At 43.6% G+C, this 27,074-nt stretch overlaps 2 protein-coding genes across 3 annotated transcripts; one reads left to right on the top strand and one right to left on the bottom strand.

The window, feature by feature from the left end:
* Positions 1–8,719: 8,719 nt before the first annotated feature.
* glipr2l (GLI pathogenesis-related 2, like) lies at positions 8,720–14,713 on the top strand. Of its 2 annotated transcripts, XM_084557617.1 has the most exons (6): positions 8,720–9,156; positions 9,680–9,788; positions 11,410–11,513; positions 11,936–12,013; positions 12,681–12,851; positions 14,533–14,713. In XM_084557617.1, the coding sequence occupies exons 1-5, from the start codon at positions 9,144–9,146 to the stop codon at positions 12,845–12,847; spliced, it is 471 nt and encodes a 156-aa protein (XP_084413743.1). In that variant the 5' UTR covers positions 8,720–9,143; the 3' UTR covers positions 12,848–12,851; positions 14,533–14,713. The 2 variants fall into 2 exon arrangements, with proteins under 2 accessions (XP_084413743.1, XP_084413742.1); XM_084557616.1 differs by lacking the exon at positions 14,533–14,713 and having other exon boundaries at positions 8,722–9,156; positions 12,681–14,290.
* Positions 14,037–25,131, bottom strand: nacad (NAC alpha domain containing; the record flags this gene model as incomplete). The annotated part of the gene is made up of 11 exons (XM_084557867.1): positions 14,037–14,051; positions 14,494–14,616; positions 14,740–14,874; positions 14,965–15,111; positions 15,268–15,336; positions 15,844–15,935; positions 16,455–16,703; positions 16,871–20,477; positions 20,685–22,280; positions 22,377–22,660; positions 25,047–25,131. 11 exons carry the CDS (start codon positions 25,129–25,131, stop codon positions 14,037–14,039), a joined length of 6,402 nt encoding a protein of 2,133 aa, XP_084413993.1.
* Between the last annotated feature and the right edge of the window lie 1,943 nt (positions 25,132–27,074).

Below are 27,074 nucleotides of genomic sequence, written 5' to 3'. Positions count from 1 at the left end.
CGCATGTGTGTTTGAAACAGTGTGTTCTTTCAAGTCGTCTGCGCTTAGCAGCAGTTAATTAGATCAGGGTGAGTGTTACCTGTGTGCAGGCCTTTGATGAAATATGTTCTGAAAGAGAGGGGGGTCGCAGTGAATGAGATGGGAGGAGAGAGCCGAGGGTGGGGTGGGCGGGGGGTGCTTTGGGGGTCTGTGTGTGTGTGTGTGAGAGAGAGGGGTGATATATAGAGGTGGCTGGAAGAAAATAGAGAGGGTATAGGAGGGATAATAGTGAGAAAAGAGGGAGCAGAGGAGAAGAAAAGTGACAGAGAGCAGAAGAGGGGACATTCATTTTTAATCGAGAGGAAAAGTCAGCTTCACCGCAAAGAGAATGGCAGATGGATGAGGCCCATTCACTCGCGGCCGCTCACACACATGCACACACACACACACAACGATGCACTGTACATGTACGTTCACACCAACACAAACTTACAGTTACACACACACACACACACACTCAATAGCAAAAAACATGTTTGGCTGTTTAGCTTGGTGTATTTGAAGGAATGTGTTGCACAGAAAATTTATGAAACCCATGAGGGGTGTTTGGATTATAGTTTTCCTTCATCATAATCAGACTCAAATCCTCCTTTTTTTAAAAAGCTCTAATACTTTAATTCTAATTACTCCACACAAGCTTCAGTGAGCCGCACACTGGGAGGGTCTTTATCCCTTGGGAAGAAGAAGAAGAAGAAGAAGTGAGCGTAAGAGACAAAGCCAGACAGAGGCAGAAAAAGAAAGCAGCGTAACTACCTCGCTCGCCACCGAAGGTTGGCTTAAAAATTCATAGAAATGACACGGGCTCCGCCAGCATACTCAATGTATATTTCATGTTGCGGAGTACAACAAACAAAACCCAAACATGCCGTTTAAATGCCAACAGGTCAGTTTGGGTTTAAGATGCCAAACAAAATGTTGTAGCTGGAAACCGTCAGCAACAACTGTCCAGAATTCTGAAAAACATAATATGCGTAATAAAATACTCAAAATGATCTCTTATCTATTCATAAAGCACTGCCTGAAGCCAAATTAAGCTCCCACTTCTGCAGGTTTGGTTCAAAAAGGTGGGAAGAAGAGTATTTTGTTCTGCCTAGTTATAAAATCTTATTTTTAATATGAAACATGACACCGAGCACAGTTAAATACATATTTTATAGTCACGTAGCAGAAGGCAGACGTGCACTCATGTGCTGGGATCACCACCGTGGCAACATTTCCCCACACAAAAAGGTTTGCTTAGTCTTTTTCTGTCTCTCTTTGTTTTCCTGACAAAGCCTAACCCTTTGAATGATCCAAACCTGTCCCACTGGTGCACACACACTAAATACCTACGTCTCTGGTGCCTTCAGTGGCAGCCGCATTTAAATCATTACCCCCAGGTATTGGCAACCCAGAAGACAGACAGATGCTCTATGGGATCTAATAGCACTTTACTGACCACTGGCCCCGTTGGGATTTCAATTCAAACCTGATCTGAACATGAAAACGAAACAGGACGGATTTTTCATTTTCCCCAGGGTTTCTCTCTCTCTCTCTCTCTCTCTCTCTCTCTCTCTCTCTCTCTCCCCCTCTTTTATTTTTTCCTTTTTTGCACGTTCCTGACTCTTATCTCTGTTCACATTGGCTGCTTTCATCCTGCTTCCAGAGCGGAGGAGATATATACAACACACAGAAAGAGCAACACACAGAACAGAAAATACACACAGAGAAAGGGAGGAAGACCATAAAGAGAAATGTGCTCTTCCACACACACACACACACAAACACACACACACATAGGTATATACAGACACAGTGGGCCCTATTTCAGGATGCTGTCAGCAGGGGGACAGAGGCTAGAGGAAACACAGGATGAATTCTTCTCTGCCTCATTCCATCACACTACCATGACACCCCTATTTACCTCCTCCATCTATCTCCACACTGACTGTCTACCACCTTGGCTCGAGTGTATGTGTGTGTGTGTCTACTGCGGGTATGTCTGTACACGGGCGAGCCTAAGTGTATCAGCACATTCACGGTGATGGAGTGAGGCAAGGTGGACACTGTATATTGTGCGCTGCGGTGTTAGAGCATGTCACGTAGCCCAGCAGCGTTTGACAGAAACCGTGGGCTTTTGTTTGGGCGGTTGAAACGCTGACTCTCACACACACTGGAGCGACTAAAAGAGTTTCTTAATTTAAGTTTACGCTGGTGCCAGTCCGCGGGTTTTGCTAGCTATCTCTCCAAATGATGCCCCCCTCAACTCAGTTGCAGGTTTTTTTTATTTATTTTTTTGACAGCATTTCGGTAGCAGGCCCAGGCCCCTGTCGTCATCCGATGGCTTTGCTTCACACCTCGCATGTCTCTCGGCAAATATGAGAGGGCCGCTTTTATTGGGCGGTGAGGGGGTGGAGAGTGGGGGGGCAAAAGTGTTCAATCCAATTCCCCAACCTCATTTTTGCTTTGAGAGAAATGGCCCCTTTCTTTATGTCTCTCACCCACACACACACACACACACACACACACACAGATGGTCCCTACCCGGCTGTCCTTCCGATCCTCGAGGCTATGGTCATGCATTTTCACTTCATATTAATTTTTTTGTTTGCTCTTCTTGGCCTTCTCTGATCCATGACCACAAGGAGAGAGAGAATGAACAGTGGGAGCAAATAAAATGGGCATTAGCAGCACAGAAATGCAGTATTGAGTCGTCCGGTTGCTTAATTTTACACTGTCAAACTAGCCAGCACTTTACTTTTCAAGGTAATATTAACGTGCTTTCTGCATAATTGGGTTTTCCCTGCAGATCTTCACACATGCACAGACATAATTTAGAGATTCATGTTTGCACTGTAACGTGCACAGAGACTAGATTTCATACTGGGAGCTGCACACTTCAAAATCTTGTCCTTGCTTTCTGTTTCGAGAACATAATGAAGTCATAGGCAGCGTTCTGATTTATTTATCCATCTATACAGTATTCATTGAGTTTGAAAGTGTCATTTACGCAAATCATTTCTATGGAATACAGCCTTCCCGAGAATAAACCAAATCAACTTGCAGGAGCTTGGTAAGTGATGATTAACTCCAATCTGCACTCGCAGCCCTCTGACAGCAATCCTTGTGTTTGCTGAGAGGCGGAACAGCAGTGTCAGAGATCACCTCCTCCTAGATATGATTGCAATTCTCGTGTAAATGATATCAAGTTGTTAATGCAACGGCGCTTTTCATTCACTTTCTCTACCAACATAATTCACCTCAGTGCCGTCAGGGAGGCAGTGAGTTTACGGCGCTGAGCAGCAGCCGCAGAGTGAAGCACAGAAACAGTGTCGCGTGTGCTGATTAATATAGCCATTTTCCAGCATTTAACAGAGTCAGAACGTTCCTTAAATGTGCAGGGATGAGAGTGTGGAAATTGAGTCTGCTCAGAGGTTACCATTTTTATCATTAAATATTCATTAACACGTGATATTCCAATACCTCAAGGACGTATGTATGAATTTTAGAAAAGTGCTTACTGGCTGTAATGCGGTTTAAGATGTAATTTCTGCTGGGTTTGCAGAGGTTGGCTTGATTAAATTCAATACACAAACTCGCTTTATAACACTCTCTGTTCATCATGACAGCTTAGACACTGTAGGGGAACAAACTGTTGCTTAAAAATTTTTCTCTCATGGAAAGGCTTGCATACGGGGTGAATCTCTATGCATAGGGCAGCCTTGCAGTGCATACTGGTGGTGCAGCTGAATGGAAATGACCACTGGCAACAGAAATACATCTCCTATCTCTTACTAGCCTATGATTGTATGTTATGCACGTGCATGTGTCTGTAGCTGACAGTCTGCTGATGGGCAAACACCATTTTTTCCAGACAGCCTATACTCCTGTATTGTCTCGCCGAGGCAATGGCTACCTCTTCAGCATAATAAAAATGTAAACCTACACAAATACGACCAACGCCGCTGCACACACACACACACACACACACAAACTCACACGCACAATCTTACATTTAACACGGATAGCTTTTTTTTTATGTGCTGACCAGAAGCTGGACTTTGGCATTCCCAAGGCAAAAGTGAAAAAAACCCTTCCTTATCAAAATAAACCAAACGCGCACCGTCTAAAAATACAAAATTAGCATGCTGCCCAGCCCGGCCACGAAAAAAAAAAAAAAAAAAAACTGTCCCAGATGCCGAGAAAAGCTCCATCGCGGGCCCATGCATAATGCTTGAGGGTGGTTAGCTATTTTCAGAGGCAACCATTAGCCTCCACAGTGTCAAGACTTCTCCCCGGCTCTGCAAATAACATTTTGTTTGACAACTATTAAAAGGCATTAAATCAACTTGAAGACCTTATTAGTTATACAACTTGGACACAACGGTTTAAATTTGAATACACATCATGCAAGGAGAGAAAGGACAGAAAGAGGCAGCAGATAGAAATGTCAGGGAGAATTACAAAGTGCACACTAGTCAAATAACTTACAGCTGAACGAGACTCTGTTCAGGCAATTCCGTTTTTCTAAGATTGCATATTGTTATCCAGGATTGTGTCCATGGTTTCACACAGATATATTTCTGCTCGTCCTTTTTAAGGAAATTAAAAGAAATTGCAGGACTTTTAAAATGAAGCATTATTATACAGAGAAAGAGGCACACCGTCACATGGAAGCCAACAGTATGTTGAGAGACCGTCTTCTTATGGTAACAGCCATCAAAGCATAACACATCAGTCAATGTCAAGGTCAGATTTCACATCATCTTCAGCCTTTTCCTTTCACTTTGTGCGCGTGTGTGTTTTCTTTCTCCCCTCTTGACAAGGGAGTTATCAGCAGTTCAACGCACACTCCACTGTAAACATGCATAAATGCACACGAGTGTGTGGGCTGCTTGTGTGCATGTGTGGCTGTATGAGAATGAGGATGTGAGGATAATTTAATTATGGACCAGATAGAGCGGGTTACCGAGGTTAATATCCTGCATGCACTCTGTTCCTCTCCGGACACAGTAATTGCTTTAAGCACATTAGGAACTTTATTGACTGCGATGGCCTTTTAAGACATTACATTTCTGCTGCTTAGTGTCAAACAGAAGTCGTCCAGCTCTGCTTACTGTCTCTGTCTCCCTCTATCTCGGCTTATTCCTTGCCATGTCACTCCGTTCTGTCTTCTCGTGTCTCCTCGCCTGTGTCTGCTTAATTGAGGTTCCGTAAATACGATGAGATTTGTATAGCTCCTCATCCGTAGAGGCAGCTTGATGAGGTTTGACTGGCAGGTGATTAACTCCTCTTAACCCGCAGAATCATTTGTCCTCGGTGGAACAGTTGCACTAATGACACCATAAAAGGCTCCTTGATGTGTCAAACTCTGGAGCGGCGCTCTGGAGAGAGCTTCCAACAACTGCCTCGAAAGAGTGCGGCCCCCTCACTTTTTCTTTCTCTCAGCTGAGATCAATCCTCTCAACACCCCCTTAGTATGTCTCCATTTCCACTCAACTAGACCTCTTAATGAGGATGGAGGTGAATGGAAGGAGTTATTAAAAAGTCCTCACCTTCCTCCTGGGACCACTAAAGAGGAATTATATGCAACTAAGTGCACTTGCAACCCTAGTTAGAGCTATGTCACATTTCTGTTGCCATAAATCCACATTCACCGCAGTCATGACAGGAGTGGGTAAATTATTTCTGTCCCAGAAGAAGAATTTGGTGTTCTTTCCTTTTCATGCGGGATCTCCTGGAAGATTTTCATCGGGGGCTCCAGGTGAGAAAAAAATGAAAATTACAAATCGGAGGGATGGAGGAAGGAGATGAGAGACATGGGGGAAGTGATTGGGAGGAGACGGGACGTCAGAGCCAAGGGAGCCAAGCAATAACTACAGCAGATTTAGCCAATGTGCAGAGATAAATGATGTAATATCTGCATGGATCAATGTCTGCACCGTCCCTCTAAAAGGAGCGCTCTCTATAAATTACATCACCGGCCCCTCCCACTACGCAAATACGCACATTCACACCGCAGACGCACACGTTTGCGCGCACTCCACAACTATCTCAATTAGCATGAATTATGATGTATGGCTGGAAAGTTCTAGCGTCTCGAGACCACTATGTAAATGTCTCCGTGCAGCTGTCCGGTCTCATCACCATGCAGATGGAAGGAGGAGGCAAGGAGGAAATCAATTTGTTAAGATAGCACTATCCAGCTAATGAGAAATCAAGTGTCTCGACTTTTCACACGAATCCCATCATGTCCACTCATATTATGAAACCAAGATGCCATTAGTTGCACTTAGTGTGACTAATAGGCCAACCACTTCCCAGTAGTTTAGTGTCTTTGCTAACAGTCCCACCTTGTGGCAGATCAAATAAATACAACTTGTCAGTTATTATTTTTTTTTTTATTATTGTTTAAATGCAGTACACAGTTAATCATAAAGGAAAAATAATCAGCTCGGGCCTTATATTAAACCCATTTACCCCTATTTAAAATAATTAGTTTAATAATAATTACTTATACTATCTTTCCGACCCAGTGTGTTACAATTATAACCCCTGCATTCACCTATTATTAAATCAAATAGTTTCACATGATGAGTCACAAATTAGTCATACCGAATCTGCTTTTAGGTCTGACACCCGAGGTCTATACTGAAAATTGACAGTGACAGTCATCTTAATAGCTGACTCATTTATAGAGCTGTCTTTGGGATTAAGATTTATTGTATCCACAGTACGAACTGCTGCATCAGTGCCAGGAAAGCAAAATTAAAAAAAAACACCAAGGAAAAGAGAAAAGACTCAACGGGAATTTACACATGCTATCTGTTCTGAGAGGTTAAAGCAAATGTTAATGCAAGCAGAGCAACATGCTCGCCATTACAACTCATGCAGATTCATTCATTACAATGACGAATTACGCTTAATATGTGCTATGTTAAGCAACCTAGTTTAGCTGCAGATGGAAGTTATTCTGACAAAGGAGGAGTAGAGGATTAAATTAGAGAAGCGGAACCTGTCAGATGAATTCATACATCTAGATAAAGCATACATGCATCATATCTACAGTGCTGAGTAAGAGTAACTACCTGTCTCCTGGAATCTCCTCCTGGAGGGGTTGGACTGAGTGTGCAACCTCTGTAGGGTCCAGGTATCTGCTCATGCTACCAGTAGTGACACTGACCCTAGCCAAATGCAAAACTAGTGAAAGACAGAAAAGATGAGGAGGGAAAAAAACGGCCTCCACTTGTAAAACCATTCCTGTTTTGGGGGTGGTCTCATTGTTGCCCCTCTAATGCACCTGTAGTTCATTTCATTAGTACCAATGCAGCAGAAACTGATTAACAAGCCCCTTTGCTACCTGACCAGATCAGTTTCCCAGAAGGTTCAGTGACTTGATGACAAGAGTACTAGGTGATGATACTAGTGATGCATGATCCATGGGCAATTTATAATGGTTAACAAAAATGAGTCAAGTATAAAGCAAGTATGAATTATAGAACAGTTTAATGGGTATACATTGTTCTTATACAAGATATTTATGATGAGAATTAACTGCATTATCTCAGTAATGATTGTTAAATTAAAGGCAAATTGGCTGTCACATATAAGGTAATTATAGGATTGTACATAACAGTTAGAAATGCAGAACTGTAAACTACAGGGAAGGTTAGTGTGGCTAAGATAGCAGATGAAAAACATGGTGCTCTGCAGATCAGAAAATATTATCAGCGTCATTAGTATTGGATCATAGCCTGAGAGGAAAAAGGTTAACGGATCACCAGAGTGAGACCAACATTCTGTGGCAGCCTATTAAGTATTTACTGAGATATTTCAGTCTGAGCCAAGTGAGTCGTGCTGCTAACACCTTGTTCCTTCTGTATGTGTACAATCACAATCTGCCGCAACTGATAATAACACAATGAGCTATTGTATTTTGTGTCTTTACTAAGCTCAATGTAGTCATTCCTCACAAAGCGTGGATAAACTCGCTCTCACTGCAGGGAAATTAGCCAGTCAAGATTCAGCATTTCCTGACACACATTAAGCAGTTTCATCAGAGCACTTTGCTGCTGACACAATGAAGTTCTATTGATCCGGGCTGCGAGAGAGTTCCTCTTAAGTATTCGTCTCTTATGCAAGATGCAGCCTATACAAAGGGTGCAGAGAGAGTTTCAAAAGCGAAATGAAGCAATCCTTTGCGAGGTCCTGACTCGTGCCTTTGTTAAAGCAAGTGTCATTTATTACATTTTTCTAGTGATAAATAGGTCTGCTTTGAAATGCCATTAAAACATGTATAGACAAAACAAAGAGAAGAAACTTCTCCTGCAGGGTGATGAATAGTGGATCTGCCTTATCCTGTGTGTGTGTGTGTGTGTGTATATGTGTGTGTTAACAGAAGGCAAATTGCTCAATCAGTGCATTTTCATTGTGGTTAAGGAATCATTCCTTTTAAGTCGGGTTGATTGAGGGACACCTATTGATCCATATGTTACTAAGGAAACTGAATGACTGAGGTGGAAAGTCTCCCGTAGTGAAAGTGAAAAGGAGTTTATTGTCCTTTGTGGCACGTTATCGGGCACAATGCTGCTTATGAGAAAAGCCACAGTCTGGGTCAAACTTTCTAGGACTTATATTTTCCCTGGATACCAAGTAACAAAATACAATAGTCTTAATCTTACTCAGAGCCTCAGAGCCCATATAAGGGCATGTGTCTCACAAAGATGATGTCACCAGTGACTGCAGGGACTCCCCTTTCATTTGCTGGCATGCAAAGACACAGCCTGGGTGTGTGCTCATCTGGGCCATAAAGATAGACGCAGGGCATGCAGACAGTTGGTCATGTGGCTGTGAGAGAGACAGGCAGGTTACATTAAATTAAAGTGAAACGAAGCCGGAAGAAGAATCATGTTGTGCAATGATCACTGCATCCGGATATGTAGCTAGAGGGGAAATTTGCACAACTTCTGTTACTCCAATTTCAGATAGACGGCGCTAAAGGAAAAGAGGCAGAGGGAGCAAGAACAGAGAGAGAGTAGAGACTGAAAACAAGACAGGGGAGAAGCAGCCTTCAGTCTGTGCTAAGCTCAGTACTGATCTTACTGAGGGCTTCCTGTGCCAGCACGATGGGAAAATCAGGTAAGTGGATACTGCACCCTGAGGGCTGTAACTTTAACTGGAGACAGTTTGATTGTTGCCTCAGCAAAACTTTGCCCCCTATAAATACGTGTGTATTTTAGCGTGTGCCTCTTTGTTTGTTTTTTGCTTTGTTTGTGTAGAGCACATGTAGAACTATTCCATCTTATTTTGACTGTTCCTAATTTCTTGTCCTCTTTAATGGCACTGATTCGTAGTAAATATTCAGCTCACAACACAATTAGTAGATGCGTCTGCACTTCTGTTGTCGCTGGGGGACTGTTTGAATGTGCCTATTGTGCGAGCACTCGAGAGACTGTGAGACTTGTGAAAAGGCCAGTGAGCGATAGGCACCAGGCAGAGGTAGGGTGGGGGGATGATCAGGATGACGTTTTCTACTTCATCATGTGTCACCAAGTTGGTACTGGTATGAGTCTTCATGTTGCATCATCACATCTCCTTTGTCAGATGCTGTCAGAGGTTGTCTCACTCCTCCTGTTTCTGTCCCCTCTGTCTCTCCTCTCAGCCTCAAAGCAGTTTGCTGGCGAGGTTCTCCAGTGCCACAATGAGTACAGGAAGAAGCACCAGGCTCCTCCACTGAAGCTGAGCAGCAAGTTAAGCAGAGACGCTGCTCGGTGGGTTAATGCACACACAGATCGAATTAGAAACCCAATTAACAAGGACTATACGCATACCAGTTATTGTCAAACCGCTGTGGGTAACTGTGACAGCTCCTGCCAGGCCTGTCAAATGCAATAACAACTAATTGTAACATGATGTCTGGGGTCTTTGGTTTGTGTTCACAGTCGTATGACAATCTGTCGCCATTATTTGCAGCTGCATTAACATTTTAGACTTAATTTACACCTGATTTTTCAAATCATTCTTATCAAATTAATGCTGAAGAGAGTTTATTCTCTTTAGGACTCAGGCAACAATCCTGCATAACAGTCTTTCTGTTAATTTGCTTCATGATGTTTAACGGTACAAACAACAGCAACATGGAGCTTAAAACCATCTTTAATTATGTCATACCTGGTACAAACATGTGGACTATTTGAAGCACAGTAAAAGCTGTTTCTTTTAAAAAGAAGAAGCATTTTGTTGTGTATTGTAACCCCAGGTTCTATGAGGATAGGTGTAGCCCTCATACTGTAGATCAGAGGATGGAGCTGGTGTGAAATCAAACTGATGCATGTAAAAACTTAATGATAAACCATACCTCTTTGAATTCTGTAAATCCCGCTGACATTTATGGTGGTAAATGTTTGAGTTTAGAGGACATGAACATCCTATGCTAAGTGCAACAGAGTTTGTTTGAATGTGCTGGAATGTTTCTGCCTCACCCTTTGAGTAAACCGAGTGTCTGGTAAAGGCCCTTCACCAGAATCATGTAATCCTCACCGTCTGGCCCCAGTTCAGGAGGAAGGTAAAGGCTTTTGAAATAGAGTAAACAAAAGTAAAAAAGTAACAAAGTAACAAAGAAGACGTGGAAGGAGTAAGACTTTCTTGTACTTGGACAAGTTCACTTGTGTTCTGTGTTTAATGCGCTGAACTTTCAATAATCTTCTGAATTCATGCATATAATCATTTTATTACTCTTGTTGCACTTTACTGCTGCTGGTTGCAGAATTGAATTGCACTGTGGACTCAGTGTTATGTTGTTTGTGGATGTGAGTGTGTGCAGTGAGTGTTTTTTATGTAAAATGTTGTTGTGCACCATGGGGAGCAGGATCTCCAATTTCGTTGTTCTATTCTGTTCTATTAATCCACACCGGAGTCACTGAGGTCAAAAGGCAACCTATCACCTAACTTATATGAATAGGTTACTAAGCTAAGATGTTAAAACTTGTGCCTTTAATTATGTCCCTAGTACAAATTAGTAATTAGAGTATTATACTGAACTTCAATACTTTACAACATAAACTCAGTCAGTATGTAAATATACACTGGTACAAAGTGTTTAATCAGTCCAGCATTAACCCAAAAATCCTTGGTAGAGGAAATGGTTTCTACAGATACATACTTGATTACATCTTTAAGTTAAGGATTGTTCCTGTGTTTTTGTTTTGATGGAGATTAGAAATTTGTTGCAAACTTTTAAAAACTGAGCTTCCGGTAAAGCTGCATCTGATAAGGGGGTGAAGTGATGCACATCACACCATAGCGTAAAAGTGAGCTTTAACACTGAGAGAAAAAATAAATAAAAATAAAAATAATTAAACAACACTGTGTGCAACTTCTATCTGTCCACAGTTACGCTGAAAGTCTGGCCAGTACACGAATCCTGAAACACAGTGTGGAGTCCAGTAGAGGGAGCTGTGGAGAGAACCTGGCATGGGCCTCATATGACCAAACAGGTATGTATTGGACATGCATGCTAAAAAATTCAGTTTACAATGAGCCTGCATGAATGCCTGAGCTATAGTTTAATTCTGTGGTCCTTCCTTGATAGCTGAATGTATATGCAATAGTTTAGTCTGCAAAGTCTTGGGTACATGGCCTGTGCTGCTGACTGCCAGCTCTTGCATGTGAACAGCTGGGGACTATTTTCCCTCCACTTCTGATACCATGACTCACTGAAGAAATATGTCACTGCCGGCCAGCGCGATTCATAAAACATCTACGGTACAGGACTATAAACAGCGAGGGCCCAGGGGGGATTTGTAGCTCAAGGGTGATTTCTTCTTCCATTGCTATCTCTGTGATGTATATAAACAGCACATGAGTGATTTGACTGTCCTTTAAGTTCACGTCACGGTTGTGTCCTGTCCTCATGCAGGGAAGGATGTAGCCGATCGCTGGTATGATGAGGTGAAACAGTACAACTTCAACCGCCCCGGATTCTCCTCCGGCACTGGTGAGATTCAAACACTGCGCCACATGTCTGCGGTTTCCCTTCTCACAACTCCCTGTCTTGTCTCATCTTTTTGGTCTCACTCTATCAATTGCTTGCTCCACTTCTTTGTCATTTTCTATTGCTTTCTGTCTTGCTTGTTCACAGTTCCCTCTCAGTGTCACACTTACTCATGTGGAAGGTTGTACTTGTGTTGATGTCACACCTCAGTCAGTGTGTGTGTGTGTGTGTGTGTGTGTGTGTGTGTGTCTGACCATGCAGCCATGGAGAAACTGAGGGGAAATTACAGTCCTGTATATCACTCCCATGAACACATGCCACATCCTGTCTGCCCTAATTTCTCCAGATGGTTTCCCATAGCCGCGGATACCAGTGCATATGAGTCGGTGTAATTTGATCGCACACGAAGCAGAACTCTCGCCTGTTATTATAGTGATTCACACTGGTTCACATTAAGTTCCCAAACAGAAAAACTTAGACAGAACAAGGCATAAGGAGGAGCTTAAGAGTGATGAGTGAGGGGGTAAGAATCCTATGTCTGTAAATATTTAGCTGAACTGACTGACCGCTTGCACTCAGCTTCAGCTGTGTCCCGACAGAATGTTCCTCACTCTTGTTCTGACTTTAATTCCCTTCAGTTAATATTTCTCTTTTCGTTCATCACATACAGGCCATTTCACTGCAATGGTGTGGAAGAACACTAAAAAGCTGGGTGTCGGTAAGGCCACTGCGTCAGATGGGTCTTCCTTTGTGGTGGCCAGATACTTCCCAGCTGGGAACATCACTAACCAGGGACACTTTGAGAATAATGTCCTCCCAGCTAAAAGCAACTCCTAAACAGGTATTGATCCCTTGACTGCCCCCAGGCCCCAAGGCATTTATTCCATTTTCCAGGAGAGAAGTTGTCTGCCCGCACTGCTATGGAAAATACTCAGGAGAGCACCACTTCTTGCCTGGTAGAGAGCCATCCTACAATCTTGCAAGGACTTGAAAAGCACTCAGGCCTTAAGTTCGGCGTGTCATTTGAAAGGGGCTCGTATGATGATTTATTTAAAATTAAAGACATTGGTAACATTTCCACTGACCACTGGGATTGTAGGATTTTGATAGCTGTTTCCGTCGCATTTTATTGTATTTCCTTCATTAACACCAATACTCTTCTATATTTTTGCACACTGAAATAGAACAGAGTCAGAGGTAATTCAGTCACATTAACGTGTAGTCATCTCTTTTCATTTTTCGCTGATGACCCAACAAGCTTGTATCACTATTTGTATTATTGTCACTACTTGTCGAAGCAGGCCCAGCAGTCCCATGTCTATGTCTAATCCATTTTGTACAATAAAGTTGATCGACTGATAAAGATGCGCTTGGCATCCGTCCATGCATGTTTGTGTCACTTGTTTATTTATCTGGTTGCCCATTAGCTTCCGCCACAGCTGTTGATTCATTGTTGTGTGACACTGCTACAGAAGTGACAAACACGCGCTAATGACACTGAAGACATGCTTCTCCAAAATATAAAAACTAAAATATGTATTGGTAATTTTAGCAATGTTTCTAATGGGGGGAAAAAAGCCATTACCAGAAAATAAGTTGCTCTCGTTCCATTTAGTCTGTGTCATCTGCCATGCATGAACAGCCTGATGGACTAGCAAGCCTTCTGCATCAAATCAATCTTTTGACAATATAAATAACAGATTTAATATGACTGAATATGAAGAGTTTTGTCTGTTTTTTTTCTTTGTGTGCGTCTGTTAAAAAACAATAGCTTTTGTTGATAATGGATTATGGAAAAAAAAAGTATCACATCTAGGATTTGTAAATATTGAAAAAGTGTGTCCATCTTCAGCCTTTGCAGAAAGATCAGTCTCGTGGTGCAGTCAGAGTCCACACTGGAACAGACTTTATTTAGCAGGTACTGGGGATGCAACATACAGTAGCAGCGATACAGAAGAGTCAGTGGGTTTTTTTAGGCTTTATAGGCTGGAATAAGGGAGTCAGGAATTCAAATTGTCCTCACCACTCACATGGTCAGCTCCTGTGAGAAATCAGGGAAGAGAAACGGAAGAGGGAAACAGAACAAGGAATTCAGTATTCAATATAACTAATAATATTAAGATGAAAAAAAAATTACTAAAGGGTTTCCTTAATTAAACTAGACAACAAGAGTCTTTACTACAACATGGGCCTAAAATCTGCTGCATAATGTTTTGGAAAAAAAAACATCTAACTCCTTATCTCAGTGTTGGTTGTTGCTGCCATCTAGTGGGCATTAAGCTACACTGATGACCTACAGAACTGTAGAGGTTACTCAGTTACTAGGGAGACATTCTACTTGTCATTTCGTCCCAAGCTCTTTCTCCCCCAACCTCCCCACCCCTTCCCTCCCTCCTCACTGGCTATGACTCATTATTTTGTTCACCGTCTGCCCTCCCTCTACTCTCTCCCTCCTGCTCTCTGGCCCCCTCCTTCCTCCTCACCATGATAGCGTTCACAATGTCATTCTTGTTGTGTTTCAGCGCGCGGACGGCCTTGGCTCGTGACACGTTGGCCTGGGCCATGACCAGCTCAATGTCCCTCTGCTCGAGACCTCCCTCGTCCACCTGATACAGAAAGACAGACACAGGAGAGGAGACAAAAGAGAGATTTTAAAGCGCACAGCAAAGTTTTAAAGATACAGTCCTGTTCGTGCAACATGAAACACCAGTTCATCTAACCATACGCACCTCTTCTTCCTCTTCTTCACTCTCCTCCTTGATGGTGAGGCTGGGTAGGACAGGTGGGGCTAAGGGAGAAGAGGTCACAGGCACCTTGAATTTCTCTGCAGCTGCTTTGTGAGCCTGCTGAGATAGGTCCTCAATCTGAAGAGAGGAAAGGAGTGAGAGGAGCGTAAGAGGCAACACTAAACATGTGCTGAGGCTTAAATAATCAAGAGGGCGAGGGAGACTCACCTTTGCCTCTCCAAATACAATGTAAATATCTGACACAGGACTTTTGAAGACATCTGGTCTGCTGATGACAAACAAGATACTCTTGGACTTCCTAATGGTGATTCTGGTCACACCGTGGACTGGCTTCAGACCCAGTTTGGACATGGCCTGCAACCACACACAGCCGCAAGGACAGGATTACACTTGTTAAATAAAGGTGTGGTAATGCAAACAATATCCTCTACAGGCGTTAATAATCAATTTTTAATAGTGTCGACCATTGTAGTTTTTTATTTTTCAGATACAGGCTTATATAGCCAGTACCTTGCGGGCCTTCTTCTCACTGCGGCTCTGTTTTGGTCTGTTCAGCCCTTCATCTGCAGAGGTGATGGACTGGAAAGGGAAAAATATTAGTAACAAAACTCCAAAAATTACTCCTCTCAAATTTGTTATTACAATTACTAATTTGTATTTTGGCTCTATGCCTACTGCTCGCCACTGCTAAAGACCAAAGATACTCAGGTTTCAATAACTGGAAATGGAATGCATGTAGAATGATGTGTTAATAATGGAAAGAGAAAAAATATCCTCATAATACCCTGGCTACTCGCATGCAAATGAAAATTGATGTGAGAGTGATTTATTTTTTATTTTTTTCAGTTAGCTTTCCATTTACTTTATCATTTCAAGGTCTCTTCATAACATACTTTATACAGTTGGACTTTCAGTGATGGGTAAGCAACACCTCTGACTGTGAAATCGTGTGATTCTGGTATAATTTCTTTTACACTAAAGCACGTTATAGATATTAAAATGCAATAATATTTAATCATGTTCTTTGGCATACTTGGATATGGGTTACTCAAAGAGGACTAGATGCTCTCCAATAAGCAGTCTCACCTGTGGCTCTGATGGTCTCAGTGGCTCTGGCTCTTCTAGCTCAGGCACTGACCCTTCGCTCTCAGACTCATTACATGAAGCCAATATGGAGCCTGCACAAGGACGTATTGGAAAAAATGTGTAAGGGAACTGCATCATATCCTCATCGCCACAGAAACTATAACCACAGTAAAAGTAATGAGGCCATTAGGGAGTCGATGTGTTGATGAAGATTCCTATAATTCTTATTCTTATTCTTATTCTTATTCTTATTATAAACTCCAAAAGCGCATCTAATTTGCTGCAGGGAATTAAATTAGCCGATGAAAATATGATTATATCTATACCATGGTTTGTGATTTTAACATCATATGCAATATACCACTGGCAACAGGAGAGCACTCTTAATCCATAATTCAAGTCACGATCTGTCAGTCAGTTTAAGGTATTCAGCTCAGTATTATTAAATCAAATTCAGCTGAATTCATAAATGTGACAGAGAGTAATGGTATTCTTGGTTTTATAAACAAAAAGAGATGCAAGGCAGACTGAGAGAAGGGTGGACCGTATAACAGAGAGCTAAAGAAATGTTGGGGATTTTTCCACCCCACGGGAGTTAGGAATCAACTTACAATTGTTTTTGAAGGATAGGTCAATCTCGTCGGAAATGCTGTGGCCGTGGCTGACTGGACAGCCTAACTGTCTGTCAGTAAGACGTCGGGAAGAGAAAGGCTGGATTTCCTGTTGATTGGCTGGCGCAGATGCGTTCTGCGACGATCCATTTCTGTTTCCTGCAGCTCCCCTGGCCTTGGATCTCTGACCTTGTCGAGGCAGTCCACCATCATCCTCACTGTCTGTCTCCTCTTCGGCCAAACTAGGACCTTACAGAGCACACATTGAATATTTTTATGGCAGGAAGCTTATATATAACTTTCTTTAAACACCTTCTCAAAATTTCTTGTGTGATAACAATCCCAAAATGTTTATTGTTGCCAACATTTGCTATGACAAAAAGTATAAGGAATTATTCAATAATTTCTGTACTCACCTCTGCTCTTGTCTTGAGTGCCCCATGTGAGACCTTCCTTGGTTTGTTTGTGAGGCTGTACTTTGACATTAGCCTTAGACTGTGTATATGACTGAGACTGGGGATGGTAAATACAGTCTGGAACACATCCTGAGTCTAGAGTCCCTGACACGGATGAAGATGACTCCTGGGCTGCCTGGAAAAGATTTATCGGAATGGCAGTGGAGAATGAGGGTGAAGTGACGCTTGTGGCAGATGAGGCTGATGTAGAAAGGGCATCAGTGACCTCTTGGAGGTTGTTGTTAGGAAGAAATCTCGAATCGGGGACTTGCTGTGTTGTGGGGCATTTAGATAAAAGGGCATGGGCTGTGTGGCACGTGGAGAGTGAAGAGTGCTGTTGGGCTGAAAGGACAGGTTGGGATTCCTGCACGGGTGTGGGAAGATCGTTCTCTGGTTCAGTTGAGGCAGAGGGTAGGGAGGAGGAGGAGGAGGAGGAAGAAACAGATGTTGTGGAGGAAAGTGGAGCCAGGGAGCATGATATGGAATTATGGATAGGTGGGCTGTGGTCAGTATCTATGTTGTTGTCATTAATGTCCACTGTGATTCCTCTCTGACTGTTAGGTAGTGGTCTGTTATCAAGGACTTCCTGCTGATGTAAGTCTTGGTTCATCGCAACGACAATATTGAGGTTGTCTGGGGTATGTGTGGTAGAATTGCACTGTCCATGATTAGGACTTTTGACCTCAGGACTGGAACTGTCATCCTCCTGCATCTGTGAACCAGATTCAACTTGTTCTCTGTCAGAAGCCTTCTGCTGATAAGGTGGTGATATAAAGTTGCTTGCATCGCGGTCTGCCTCGGTTTTAGAATCGTCTGCAATCTCCTTTGAGGGTTTCTTTGGATCATCAACAGATTCAGGGCTAGAGTCAGCACGACTGCCCGTCTGGGATGGCCTGTTTTTGCTCTTCTTCCCCTTCCTCCCTTTCTTAGCAGCAATTGGTGTGTCTGTGCAAAATTCCCCCTTGGGGCTGTGACTGGTAAAGTGCTCTGGGTCATTTCGTGCAGAAGAGTCTTTGCTTTCCTTTTTGTTCTCATGTTTTTCTTCACCTATTTCTTTTGCTGTCTCTCCCACTTTTTCTTCCTCATTGCCTTCCCCTGAGTTACAAACAACACACTGTTGTCCTCTAAAGGCATCTTTAGTCTTTGGTTCATCAGTAATTCTATCTTTTACAGGACGGGCATCACCTTGTCTTTGGCCTTCAGTTTGAGGCTCCACTACCCCTAATTCTGACAGAGAACCAGTATTTTTTTCATTGTCTTGACAAGCTCTGCTTGGTCTGAGATTATCGGATTTACATTTAGGAGTAAAGGATCCAAAAGATCCCTGTAGAAGAGGAAAACTACTACTCTCTGGAGTGGTTCTCTGACACTCTGGCCTAGTATGACATCCCGACTCAGATTTATCTGGTGAATCAAGCTGTTTGTTTATTGCAGCTGCATCTGTGTGAGTTTCAACTGGTACTGTGATGCTACAGTCATCTTCCTTTGAGTATGGTGTCTGTGTTTTGCCTGATGACAGGTTTATTGAGCTGTCCGTAGGTTGTTGCTCTTGATCAGGAATCCTGTCCAAACCTTCAGGTGTCCTCTCAACAAGTGGAATATTAGACTCTCTCACACTGACACTCACACCCTGAGGTCTCATTTCCTCTGACAGAGCATTTAGATTTCCATACATTCCTCCTTCCAATGTGTCAAAGGCAGAGTCACTGTTATTGTTAGAATTATTCCAAGTATCCTGTGTTTGTGTGTCTCCGTCATTGTCTGGATTTATATTTCTGACATCATCCTCTGGGAATCTAGAGCTTCCATCCTCTCCTCCTCCTGCTTCTGAGATCTCCTCAATGGACTTCCAATGGGCCAGGTTAGACTCAGATGCTCCCTCATCCATCAATTCTTCATTCACTGTTTGATCTTTCTTTTCATGCAAGCTGTTGTTATCTTCTTCATCCAGAATAGAACCCAGAACGTTGGTCATATTAGGACCCATGGCCATCTGTGTGCTTTGGCCCTCTGTATCACACATTAGCAGGCTCTCCGCCTCTAACTCATATCTCTTCCCCAGAGACAAGGAGAGAGACTCTCCTGCTCCCCAAACACCAAAGTCAGTTCCAGATCCAAATCCTAGACCAAACCCCAGCTCCATCCTGGCATCACACCATGCCCCAGCTCCAGGACCGCTCTCTTTGGTTGTGTCTGTTTCAGAATTTTCTCTTTTGGGTGAAATGGCAAGAGGGGAATGTGGGGATCCAACTGCTCCCATCACCACGTCATCGGTACTCAGGGTGTTTTCCCTTAGGTTTTCCTGAGCAGAGTCACCAGGACAGTGTTCAGGCGTCAGGGCCAAATTGTCAGCAAGTTCTGAGATGACTTCTGAAGAGCCAGAAACAGGGATATTACTGGGATTGGGGCAGGGATCTTTAGGGCAGGACAGCAGAAGTACACCCTTATTCAAGTCATTGGTACCAGTAGCCATGTTCAGAGAGGGTCCAGAATCGTTGGTTCTACTCTCTGCACTCAGAGAGTCAGCTGAAGCATTCCCATTCTTCTGGTCAAGCTCATTGGTAGAACCACTACAAACACTGGACCTACACATGCCTTCTGCTCCTACAGGCACATCATATTTACTGGAGAATGACTTCGATAATGAAAGTCTACTTGCTCCTACAGTCATTTGGCTTTCAGGGTGGCAATGACGAGGCTTGATGAGCAACTTGAAAGAGTCTCTTTCTGGTTCTTTTGCAGAATCACTGGGCAGCACCAAATCAACATCCTTCACCTGGCAGTTTTCGTCAGCCAATTCTTCTGGAACAACAGAAGGTTTAAGGTCTGTTGTTTCCTGCACAGAAATTGCAGCAGGAGGACAAGTGCCAGACTCAGCAGCAGAGGCAGGTGTTTCACAAATGACAACAGGACCGGTAGGACTTTCCATGGGTTCCTCAAAAGGGGTGGGAGAACAAGCATTATCCTTAGGCTCACTAACATTCTCACTTTGGCTCAAGACGCTGGAGTCTGGTAGACAAGAATCTGCTTCTGAAGTACAGGACAGTTCCTGGTGATCCAGCGGTTTGTCTGTGCTCACTTGCATGTGCAGCGTCTGACCTGTTTCATTGGTAGATTCCATTTCGGTGTCTAATTGGGGTTCTGGACTTGTAGGAGTATCCAAAGGTTTGGTTTCTATATTGTTGTCTTGGTGGGCAGCTATGGCTCCAAAGACACAGGTGGTTGGGTGATCCGGTAGTTTTTCCATGGGCAGTTGTGTGTGCAAAGGTTCAGTTTGACCTGTACCAAGAGTAGACCCCTGTTCTGGTTCTGATTGGATTTCAGTCAGATCAAGTCCATCCACTGGTCCAGGTTCTAGTGATTGTGCATGCCTCTCTGTGCTATATAGACGTTCGTCTTCTTCCCCATTGTAAGAGGCAGAATCTAATGAGTCATCTGTATCATCTTGGAAACAGAAGGACTCATCCAACCCCTCATTGATAGATGTTTCTGAAAGTGAATGAAGGAAGGAGCTGTCCTCATCTGTAGGATCCTCAATTGCTTTATTATTACACTCCTCCTCATCTTCATGCTCTTCTTCTTCCTTCTCTTCCTCTTCTACAACTTTCACTTCTACCTTAGCTTCCTCACCTGCCTCGTCATGGTCATCACTGGCATCATCTTTGTTGTTTTCCTCATCTTCATTACCATTAGCAGCTCCATTAGAATTGTCACCAACATAATCATCAAAATCATATTCATCACCATCCTCATCATCCTCGTCGTCATCATCATCATCATCGTCATCATCATCATCATCATCTTCTACATCTGCCTCCTCCTCTCCCGCTGCATAAGCATCAACATCCTTTTCTTCATTTCTGTCATTAACATCTGTTTCATTCTCTTCTTCTGTGGGGAAGAGGGTGATTTCCATTGAATCAGCCTTAAAGATAAGGCTGGTGTGAAGGGGAAAGGAGATGAGAGAGGCAGGGATCATCATTTCCTCATCAGGTGTATCATCAGCACAGTCTGCCTGGGAGAGTATGAAAGAACTGTGGCCAAGCCTATCAAAGGCTCCTGGACAGAAGGCATCCAAGGGGAGGACAGGTGAGTCAGGGCTAATGCTAGATGACGCCATGGTCATGTTCTCTGTATCAGGAGTAAAGGCAGAGGAAGGAAGTTCTAGGTGCCCATCCATTAGTCCATAACATCCTTCTGATATACAAGCCTCCAGTTGCAGTCTCAGGCCTGTCTCCATGGGGCTCGAGTACTCTGCTGTCCCTGCACTGGCCTCCTCTAGAGGGCAGAGTGAACTTTCAGACTCTCCCCCGTCCTCCTGGGAGTCACTGCTGCTACTACTTCTTAGAGGGGATGTATCCTCAGTAACCCAGCATGGACGACAACTTTCTCTGGAAATTTTGATCTCTTCCCCTTTAAGAGATTCTTCTTCCTCTACGATCACTGTGTCTGTGACATCTACATGAGAATTCATGACAAATTCCTCAGGATGGTACAGGGCCGAGTCTGCTGCCCTTTCCTCCTCCCGTTCTGGAACCACTCGTCCCTTTTCCTCACCGACTTCATCTCCAATCTCTGATAAAGAGCTGACAAAGCAGGCAGGGGCCTCTTGTGTTTCTTCTATGAGGAGAAGGTTGGGAGAAGTGGAGGGGGAGGTTGAGGATGTGTAAGACGAGGCCCAGCTTCCTCCCTCTGCTGTCATATAAGAGCCAGAAGGAGAAGTAAGAGGGGAACAGAGGTCTTCACTGTCAGAGGGAGTGCTGGGGGAGAGAGGGCTGGCTGGGGAGCCCGGATATGAATGATGTTTAAGGTGCGAAGAGCGCGAAGCCATCTTAATTGGGGTGGAAGGGGCGGTGTAGTAAAGGTCAGGGTCAAGAGATGAGGGCACACCCACCCGTAGTGGGTCAACAGCACAGGCTGGTTCAGAAAAGGACAACGCAACTGGACAGGCCAGCTCAGATAAAGAGAGGGAAGGCACTTCATCTTGAGAGAGGGTTGGACTCTCTTCCTTGTTGTCTACCAATTTGTCATCCGTGGTGACAAGCTTTGGGGAAGTAGAGGAAGGGAGTAGGGGGTTGTGACAAGGGTAAGGGAGTGCAATTGGGGGATGTGCAGGGTTTTCCTGTTTTTGAGGATTTTGGGACTGGCTTTCTTCTGTGCTGGGTCCTAGCTGAGTCACTTTTTCTTGTGGCTGAGGATCTGAAAACCTTGGGACATCTGGCAAAGGGATAGCCTGGCCGCTTGGCTTAGCCAGGGGACTCCCTTTCTGGACCTCTGTTGTTTTGAGCAATGTTTCTTGGCCCATCACCACCCTCGTGTCAATGGTCTGTGGCTCTTGAAAGTCACTCTCCACCTCAGAACCAGTCAGCACCTGGGAATAATACAATAAACATACATCAATATACCACTAATCTGAATCTGGTAGCATATCTTCTGTAAAATTGCAAACACTTTCTTAAACACAAACCTTGATTCTCTCCATCTTTACAGGAATATGGCGGCCACATGGTCCATGACCACCTAATTTTCCAGACAATCTGGGTTTGTTGTTGCGATGGTCAGAGCCTTCAGGTTGAGGTCTCGGGGTACCAGAAGACCTAGGTGTTGCATGAAATAGTCGTGGTCCAAATGGAGAAGTGCATGCTGGGAGTAGCTTCTGTGGAGTGCTGGGAGAAGGGCTGGACCCACTATCACTAGGGGAGGAGCCACTGTCACTCGGGGTGGAGTCTGTAGATGGGTGTCTGGTCATGTCTAAGAAACAGAAACAATATATAACAACAAATTTTAATAAAGGGATCACTGACACTGCAAATGGCTTTTAGCCAAGACAGAAAATATAGAGAGGCTCCTCCACAAGGAGGGACTCTGGACATGGAAGTGAACAACAATTTCTCTATATACATAACTGTATATCTCTTGACCTCAATACCTTTCTCCATCTTCCTCTTTTTGTATTAACATGATATTGCACTATTAGCTAGAGCGAGAATTGTTGAGATGGAATGGCAGAATGAATGAAGAAAATAAATGGGGTAGGGAAGGGTGAGTGGAGAGGCTGAAGAAAAGATGGTATTCATCATCTGTTTCAGTTCCACTCATTATCTTGAATGTATTTTTTTCATATTGATTGATTACCGTAACACAAAAACATACATTCACTGAATTATCCCCAGTAGATGTGCTAAAGCCGCCTTCTCTTTGACATCCTCAGAGAGAACAGAACCTTCATTTGCTCTGTTAACTGGGCCATTGCCACGGTGACCTCAATCCACATGCTGATTGGCCATTATAACACACAAGTGGCTCAGCCCTGTGCCAGCCACAAACACACACACACACACACACATCCTCACACACACGTGTTTTGCTCTGCCAGGAACCTAGATCATCACATTCCCTCTCTGTGCTCCAGCTCCTTCTTTGTTTCGCTCGTTCAAATTATCACTAAACATTTTTCCTATCTAATCCTTTCTTTAGTTGTGCTTTGTCCTGTCCTTTTTTATGTGGATTCTACAGTACATCTTCTTTGTTGCTCCTCCTTCACTGCTGTCCTGTCCTGCCCTGCCTGTGGCTGGAGGGGGTGGGGGCAGATGCAAGCATCAGCACTTAGCCGTCCAGCCTTATCACTGCCCCTATATTAAGTTAAAGGTGCATTTGTGTGCGTGCTGAGTCATGCCTCAGAGACTAAAACATGCCACTAGTTAGAGAGATGCATGGGAAAACGTGAACAAATGCCAACTCCTGTTCTATAGTGACATGCACAGTATAGCCTAGTATGGGTAGAATACTTAATTTCAATCTGATTGTGATTGTTTCCTCCGGTAGGAAAAAAAAAAAGCCACAAAGTTTCAATGGTGTGCACAAGCATACAAAATTATTTATATTTTAACTGTATTTGATTATTAGGACATACACTGAACACATTTAGAAACACTGTACTCCTCTCACGGACCAATCATTAAAATTGCACACAAAGAACTACACAGATTAGCGACTGTTTTCCTAAGCGTTTTAATAATCTAATTACATTTTATTTCATCCCAGCCTTGGAGTCCTACTGGGGGAAAATGCAGTAAAATTGTGCACCCGGCTTGTCGTATGAGCAGCAGCAGGCCGCAGTCGAGCAGACTTGAGCTGCGTCACAGAGGCTGCAGCGCTGGATTGCCACCCCCAAGGGGAGCCTCTATTTCAGCTACTGCTCAGGTTGATAAAGAGACACATGCCGCATGCTTCTTCGTCTTTTAGAAGCTTTTTCACACAACTTGAAACCAGAGGAAATTCACACCAGGTTTAAAACGATTTCAAGTTTATGAACAGATCAGGGCAAAGGCAAAGTTTGAGGATGGGTGCATTAAAAAAAAACTAACCACTGTAAAATCTTTTATATGATTCACACTGCGACACAAGGTCAAAAACCAATTAGCTTCTAAAACAGTTGCCTACAAAACAAACAAGCGCTCGTGTTTTTGTGAGGCTGTGTTCCTGTATCACAGAAGGCTCTACGATGCTGCTGTGTCATGTTCCTGTTGAGGCTGGGGGAAGGGAGGAGTCACTCCACGCTGCTCTGCTCTCAGGGCTAGAGAAACTGATGTAGGGATGTGGATGTGGCATGAGCACGGGGTAATGGGGGGGTCTGTGAGTAGGCCAGGTCTAGGGTGGGGGAGGAAGGAGCCTGGTGATCCGATAAAGAGGGCAATTACAGAAAGGCTTTAGAAGTCAGTTGGCACAAGTGAGATTGAAGTGAGATTGTTCATTTTGGATTTTGTGATGAGAAGTGGAAAGAGCTGAGAGTGGACGTCTAAGGGTGGGGGCATTGGGAAGGCTTGCTAATAGCCGGGAGCTGAAAGGGCAGACAACATGGAGTTTAGTGAGGAGGCAAACATGTAGCTGAATCACAGCCTACTCACGCTGCACATGTCAGCAGACAGATAGAAATGATGGAGCGCTAAACAGAGTGTTCTCCACATGGCACTTTTATCCCTTCTGTCCTGCTAATTCATTCTCGCTGTTCTTCTCTCATGTCCTATCTGTTAAACACTGCCACAACCGTAAAGCTCTCTTCTCAGTGATGCCCTTTTCTCCGTCTTCAGTTAAATTGGTCAGCGTAATTACCAACTCCCAACCCTAGTAGTCTTACCTGGTCCAGGGAGCCCCGTCTCCTCAGCTCCCTGATCTGGATGCTTGTCGGCGGGGACAGATCTGTGCGTGCTCTCCCCTGGCATGATGCTCGCTGGCTCTCGCTGGCTCTGATGCAATAATAAACCATGCAGCCGGAACAGACAAGGTGAACAGGGGGAGAGAGCGAGAGCAAGAGCGAGAGGAAGAGGGAGGACGAAGAAGAAGGGGAGGGGGATCTGAATGCTCAACGACCCAACACTCAGATCTCCCCTGCAGCACGTGTCTGTCTGTGTGTGTGTGTGTGCGCATGAGATAGAACGAGGCAGACAAGAGAGTGAAAGCAGGAGAGTCAGAGATGTGGGTATAGGCTGGTTCTTTCTGTTCTGGTGCAGCACAGTGATGCTGCCGTTGTGGGCGTGTGTTCTAGAGTCTCATGATCCGCTTCATCTGAATATGTGTGTGTGTGTGTAGAATCTGAGGGGGAGCTGCAGTATTCTCTCTTGATTTCCGCCCTCCTCCCCTCCCTCCATTTCATCCTCCCTGTATCTCTCTCTCTCTCTCTCCCTCTTCTCTGCCCCCCACCCTCCTTCTTTGCTCCCAGCCAAGCTATGACTGGATCTTTGGAGATGATGTCAGCAGATTTCTGCCGTCCCCTCAGTGCTGCCTCCAACCTTGAAGGAGAGGACCGGTACTGCAAAAACAAGATGGAGAACTAGAGGAAATTAGGGGGATTCAAGGAAAACAAAACAGAGAGTGGAAAGAGAAACCTAAGAGAAGGGGAGTCAAAAGAACAGAAGTAAAACCTAAAAATATACTGCTAATTACACCTCCCGGTCTGATTACATCCCAGAGGACTGCAAGGGGGAGACAGTTCCCTCGAGGGCGACAAGAGCATCTGCTTCTGTCCTCCACTTACACCTCTTATCAAGGCAGTTTTATTTACAGGATATAGTTAATTCTGTAAACAAAGGAAATGCGGAGTGCTTTACATAAATAATTGAAAGGTGTTGTAACTACATGGTTGGGTACAAAAGGGGAAAAAAAAAAAAAAACATGATAGAATAAATGGGATTTTAAAAATGAACACAATGAAATTAAAACACTGCCCCCAAATGCAACAGAAGAAATAACTGTATAATAAAGAAAGCAATCAGAAGCATGGCAGAGTTTAAAATTTACTAAAACCTGTTCTGGGCAGCTTGCTACTTCCTGAGCATCAAAGAGCAGACATTTATTTTGATCCAAGATAACCGAGTGATTTACAAACCAGCAGCAGTACTTTAAGTCTTCTCCAGGAAGCCACTGACAAGATTTACAGACAGCAATAATGTGCGCCGTTGTCTTGGTTCCTGTTCAAACAGCCGCACTCTGAATTGTGTGAAAAATGTGTATCAGTCTTTTTGGGGAAACGAGACATCAGACTATAACTACGGACCTTTGCTTGCTTGTTTTTGTGCATACTGGTCCACTGCCAGGGCCTAGTGGGACACTTTATGCAACCGGGCCATCATCAATACACCTGTGACTTCTCTACTGTGATAAATCAAACTGTCTGCCGGGAAAAGCTCTGAGGTCCCAGCTGGAGAAGAAAGCATAAATAAAGTTTCTGTGAATGTTCTACATATAACTCTTGCTATTTATTTGACATGATGGATTTCTAAAAAAAAAAAAAAAAGGCTTGCCTGATAATCTGCATTTAAGCCTAGACTTTCTTTAACCATTAGATGCATAAGTGGGTAAAAAATGACTCAGTGAGGTTGTTTTCTCTGTTTCTATCTTCATAATGAAAAGTTGTTATCGCTTCATATTCCAGGGGTTCCTCAAAAAACATATTACTGATATCATGCCATTTAAATTTTTAACTTACCTTTTATATATTTTATAAAATTACAGTTTTTGTATTACTACCCCAAGCTTCCATATGTGGGTCAAAAATGACCTGCCTTCATTTCCTATAGAATTCCATGGGAACCATTGATTCTTATCAAATGTGACTGTCAGGAATATATATTTTGTGGACTGCAGAGACTATATTATAAGTGTCACC

The sequence above is a fragment of the Chelon labrosus genome, assembly GCF_963514085.1.
Source record: "Chelon labrosus genome assembly, chromosome: 12".
NCBI lineage: Eukaryota > Metazoa > Chordata > Actinopteri > Mugiliformes > Mugilidae > Chelon > Chelon labrosus.
Note: the sequence above shows the minus strand (reverse complement) of the source record. Positions and strands in the feature narration are given on the sequence as shown.

Coding starts and splice junctions, on each gene's coding strand:
- glipr2l (XM_084557617.1), top strand. Junction 9,789..11,409: donor TTAAGCAGAGACGCTGCTCG/GTGGGTTAATGC, acceptor ATCTGTCCACAG/TTACGCTGAAAGTCTGGCCA. Junction 12,014..12,680: donor CGGATTCTCCTCCGGCACTG/GTGAGATTCAAA, acceptor CATCACATACAG/GCCATTTCACTGCAATGGTG.